The sequence below is a fragment of the Cynara cardunculus genome, unplaced genomic scaffold (genome assembly GCF_001531365.2).
Source record: "Cynara cardunculus var. scolymus isolate 2C unplaced genomic scaffold, CcrdV1 Un_Scaffold_9457, whole genome shotgun sequence".
NCBI lineage: Eukaryota > Viridiplantae > Streptophyta > Magnoliopsida > Asterales > Asteraceae > Cynara > Cynara cardunculus.
Genome location: NW_020204979.1, coordinates 3,835 through 8,628, shown reverse-complemented (window position 1 = coordinate 8,628; position 4,794 = coordinate 3,835). Strand labels below are relative to the sequence as shown.

The 4,794-nt window shown below is 33.1% G+C and overlaps 1 protein-coding gene across 2 annotated transcripts; it reads left to right on the top strand.

Annotated features, from left to right (window-relative positions):
* Nucleotides 1-2,287: 2,287 nt before the first annotated feature.
* LOC112505274 (protein jagged-1b-like) lies at nt 2,288-4,526 on the top strand. Of its 2 annotated transcripts, XM_025109206.1 has the most exons (7): nt 2,288-2,448; nt 2,555-2,710; nt 2,835-2,912; nt 2,999-3,124; nt 3,300-3,407; nt 4,295-4,350; nt 4,410-4,526. In XM_025109206.1, the coding sequence occupies exons 1-7, from the start codon at nt 2,316-2,318 to the stop codon at nt 4,428-4,430; spliced, it is 678 nt and encodes a 225-aa protein (XP_024964974.1). In that variant the 5' UTR covers nt 2,288-2,315; the 3' UTR covers nt 4,431-4,526. The 2 variants fall into 2 exon arrangements, with proteins under 2 accessions (XP_024964974.1, XP_024964975.1); XM_025109207.1 differs by having other exon boundaries at nt 3,300-3,377; nt 4,295-4,526.
* Nucleotides 4,527-4,794: the final 268 nt, after the last annotated feature.

Sequence of the window (4,794 nt, the reverse complement as noted above, 5' to 3'; positions counted from 1 at the left end):
TGATGTTGTGCCAAAACGTCCAAGTCTGGAAAAAGACCAGCTGCTGTGCTGAATCGATCAAGTATGGGCGACCAGCGCCTCTGTAAGAAGAACCAGAGCCTCTGTGAAAAGACACCAGAGCATCTATGAAGAGACACCAGAGTCTCTGTGAAGAGACACTAGAGCATCTATGAAGAGACACCAGAGTCTCTGTGAAGAGACGCCAGAGCCTCTGTGAAGAGACACTAGAGCATCTATGAAGAGACACCAGAGTCTCTGTGAAGAGACGCCAGAGCCTCTGTAGCTGTCACCAGAGCCTCTGTGTTAGTACAGACTAGAGCCTCTGGTTGTTCTATCCTCTGGTCTTTTAGACGACCTCTTCAGGATCCTATTCTGGATAAGGCTAACCCTAAAAGACTTAGTTTTCAAATAAAGATCCCGTAATAAGGTTCTAAACTGAAAATCCAAAAGTGCAGAGTTGTTACAAAGTACAATCCGGTCAAACCTTGGCCGGATTAGCAATCCGGACAACACTTCATATTATGTCTGATTTAATACTTAGACTAAATTATCAACACTTTGTCCGGATTACCAATCCGGACAACACTATTCGTGTTTTGTCTGATTTAACAATCCGGTCAACTCATAGTCGTATTCATATTTCTTCGATTTAAACTCATAATTATAAGTCAAAGTTCCATAAATCGCTCAACATATAAATCGGTCAACTCTTGATCGGATTATCTTTAAACCGGGTGAGCTTATGTCCGGTTTACATCTAGATCGACCAAGCCTTGTCTGGTTTAAGACAAAACCGCTTATCCCTTGACCGGTTTATGTCTAAACCGCTCGACCTTTACCCAATTTATATTTAAATCGCTCATAACGTATCCGGTTTACATAAACAGGATGAAAGTTCATATGAAACAGTTTATGCAAATTTTCATAAAAATATACAAAATAGTTTAACCACTCATCTTATGCAATTCTTTTGAATATCAACTTGAATTCCGATCAAAATAATCCGGTCAATTCTTCTTCACTTAAATCGCTCACTTGAGGTTCAGAAATGGCAAGATAATGAAATGGAGGTTTCAACCTCTTTTATACCCTTCCCAAACAGGGAAGGCGGCTACCACACACCATGCATACATATATCATCCATGTATGTGTGTATATATATATATATATATATATATGCATACACCCAATTCCATATATGACATGTATACACACACACACACACATATATATATATATATTATGCATATGATACTTATGTATAAAATTTCACATACTGTCATGATCAAATATATAACAATTTATCATGCTAACACGTATTCATATATCAAATAATCACGTATTAATTACCTTAGGTGATGATCAGGATCTGATTATCACAAAAGCTTGGTGAAGATTTGCAGATTCTTAAGAAAAAGGCAGGAGTTGGAGCAAAATCTCTCTCTCTAGAAGGTTTTTGAAGCGTAAAAAGGAAACCGTTTCAAAGGAGCTGCTACTTATGTGGTCTCCTATGTCAGATCGATCACTTGATGATCGATACCTGTCTGTGACCTCTCGTGTCGCCCGTAGGATGAGAGACAAATGGTCACTAATCTGATTGAATAAAAATGGTGATATTGTTCCTCCATTGATCAAGAGAATTTTAATTTATATGATAATATTACTTATTCAACAAATTTGATTGAACATCATATAAATTATCATGCTTGCGTATCCATCATTTGATTTGTTCCGCCCAAAACGGTAATGGGCTTGGGTTATGAGTTATGCCCCGATGATGTCACAAAAGCTTAGGCGATTAGGTTTTCCATGTAACCGATTCGGTTCCCAAGCAACCGATTCAATTTTGCCATGACATGTGTGAGAAAACTCTTCAAATGACCAACTATTAGAGCAAGGGGCATTTTAGTATTTTCATCAAAAAAGTTTAATTTAATTTTAAAAAGTAGCATAATATTTTTTATATTTTGTATTTTATTTTACTATAAAATTTCTCTCTTAATCTAAAATTTGTTATTTTAAATAGATATTATAAGATAAAATTTTATGTTATTTAAAAAAATTCAAGATTTTGATGAAAAGAGTGAAATGTCCTTCGACGCAAAAGAGAAATCAAACAAAATTAGTAACGGAAGGACATTTATAGAACAAAATGAAAACCATAAGAAAGATTTATAGACTCATCAAAGTTGATGTCATATTGTCGAACTTTTCAATAAACGTCAAGGACCAGAATTGAAGTTTACTCATATATAAATATATGAAGTCCCAACTACTGGATATACATCTTCTCTCCTTGCAAAACAGAAAACATTATGGCTTCCTTCATATTTTCACTTACTTGTTCCTGTGCCATGATGCTGCTTGTTTTTGTATTCCTATCTTCCATGGTTAAAGGCCTAGGAGACTTCAATATCAATATGTCACCTTCTCTCTCTCCTTTCTTTGGTAAGTCCACCCATTTTTCTTTTCCGGCCACTGGAACCTACGGTGGCTTAGTTTGTGTGTATATATTAATAATTTTAATATAAATTGTAATCATGCGATTGAGCAGATAAACTCTGTGATGAAGTCAACTGCGGAAGAGGAAACTGCTCGGTTGATGTTGCCAAGCCCTTTAATTTCGTTTGCCAGTGTGATCCGGGATGGAAGCGGACTCGTTCCGACAACGAAGATGATCTTCAATTCCTTCCTTGCGTCATTCCCAACTGTAACATCATGCAATCTTTATAACAAAATGACCATTTTTGACTATAAAATATATTCATCACAAATCATTACCATATGTTGAAATACTCCTAATTTTGGTAATCACGGGTTTTGTTTTCTTGCAGGTTCCCTCGATTACTCTTGCATGCCGGCTCCGCTTCCGAGTCCTCCGGTCCCTGATAATTACAGTTCTATCTTCGATCGTAATCCTCGTGACTTTAATTCGTTTACTTTTCATTAATCAAAGCTGATGTATTCTAACGTTTGTTTTAATTATGGCATTTTTCAGCTTGTTACTGGACATATTGTGGAGAAGGTAGATGCACCAAGAATCATACGTATACGCATACATGTGAATGCAATCCCGGATACACAAATCTCATGAACGTCTCCCATTTTCCATGCTTTAGCAATTGTAAGATCATCGATCAAAACCCTTTTGACGAATATTGTTGATTAACCATAGTTGGAATCCCCTAGAATTCGAACACTCGCTAGCTAGTTCTAGTTGAGCGTAAGATAGAAACCCGCTCCTAAACACAACATCTTTAAATAAAACTTTGATATATATACACATATTTTTGGAACAGGTGCTCTTGGAAGTGACTGCAGAAGACTTGGGATACGGGTATTGGACGCATCGTCGCCTCCGGGTGGTAGCAGTCAAGGTGAGACCGCGGGCTCAGGAACTAGTCAAGGTTTGGCTGATTCTTGTGAACTGTAAACGATATAAGTCGTCCCACTTTTGTTGGCCATGACTTTTCTTCTTCTTTTTCGATCTTTAAGTATAATATATATATATATATATATATTTATTTATATTTATATTGTATCTAAGTTACGATGTAGATGCTATACCAACCTTTGTGTAGGTCAAAGGCTAAAGGTGAGTATATAATATATACACACACACACACACAAACTATATATTATAAAATATTTTATAAAAACTTTTAAAAACATCTTTTTAGACATAAAGTATTGTTTATTAATATATATTACTTAAAATTTAAGATTACAATAAATTATGCATAATTACAAGCTATTAAGCTCCATAATGAGATTCCTATAATTAAATGTCGACAAATATAATCAAATAAAAGGTAAAATTCTCATTTTAAATATATCTAAAATATAATTAAGATAATTATTGAGTTCTAACATAATATATTAGTTATTATTTTTATAAAAATTATATTATTAAACAAAAAATAAATTAATTCGTCATTAAATCTAAATTAAATTCTAATAAAAATTTGAATGAAAGAAATTACGGGAAAAAAATAAGACCTTTTCAATTTATTTTTTAGTTTTTATAATATATTCAAATTTATATTTTATTATGAAAAACACTATTGATTGTTCGAAACCACATAAATTCGTATTATCATATCGACAAAGACCAAAAAAATAAAATAAAATATTGAAATCAAAATATATCTTTGTGCATTGAGCGACTACCCTTTTAATATGTATATATATATATATATACATATATATTATTTAATATCTATTAAGTATAGATTTAATTTCTGATTTAAAAGTTAGATGAAGCGGATCTTTGACACTTTTTGTGGTTTTGCAGGTACCAAATTTCTTCCTGGAGGCTTCTATTGGATTGGAATCACAGTGATATATATGGTGATGGCTCTATGGAAATAGGATAGTTATATTGGATTGGAATCACAGTGATATATATGGTGATGGCTCTATGGAAATAGGATAGTTATTGTATTTTTGGATATTTTGATTGATATACGTGTGTTGATAATATGTTGTGTAAAAATAAATAGAGGAATATTGTTTTAGTGGAGATCATTTTCGCGCATATATATAATTTATAAGAAAGATCCATATTTACAGGGGAAAAGAAAGATGTGTGTAAATCTTATGCTTGGATGAGGTATACTTTGTCTACGTGGTGGTTTAAAATTAAACATCCCTGTTTTATAAAAATTAGCCTCCAAACCAAGTAACCCATAATAGTAATCAATAAAAAGGAAAATTGTATTTATCAACAATTATCTATTATATTATATTTGTATTTATTCCTTAACTTTTATTCGTAGACTTTTTATGCCATTC

Excerpts from the sequence above, each read along its gene's own strand:
- LOC112505274 (XM_025109206.1), top strand. The coding sequence starts at position 2,316 with ATGGCTTCCTTCATATTTTCACTTACTTGTTCCTGTGCCATGATGCTG. Across the intron at positions 3,125-3,299 it reads TTTTCCATGCTTTAGCAATT|GTGCTCTTGGAAGTGACTGC; the intron begins GTAAGATCATCG and ends TTTTTGGAACAG. Across the intron at positions 3,408-4,294 it reads GGGCTCAGGAACTAGTCAAG|GTACCAAATTTCTTCCTGGA; the intron begins GTTTGGCTGATT and ends GTGGTTTTGCAG.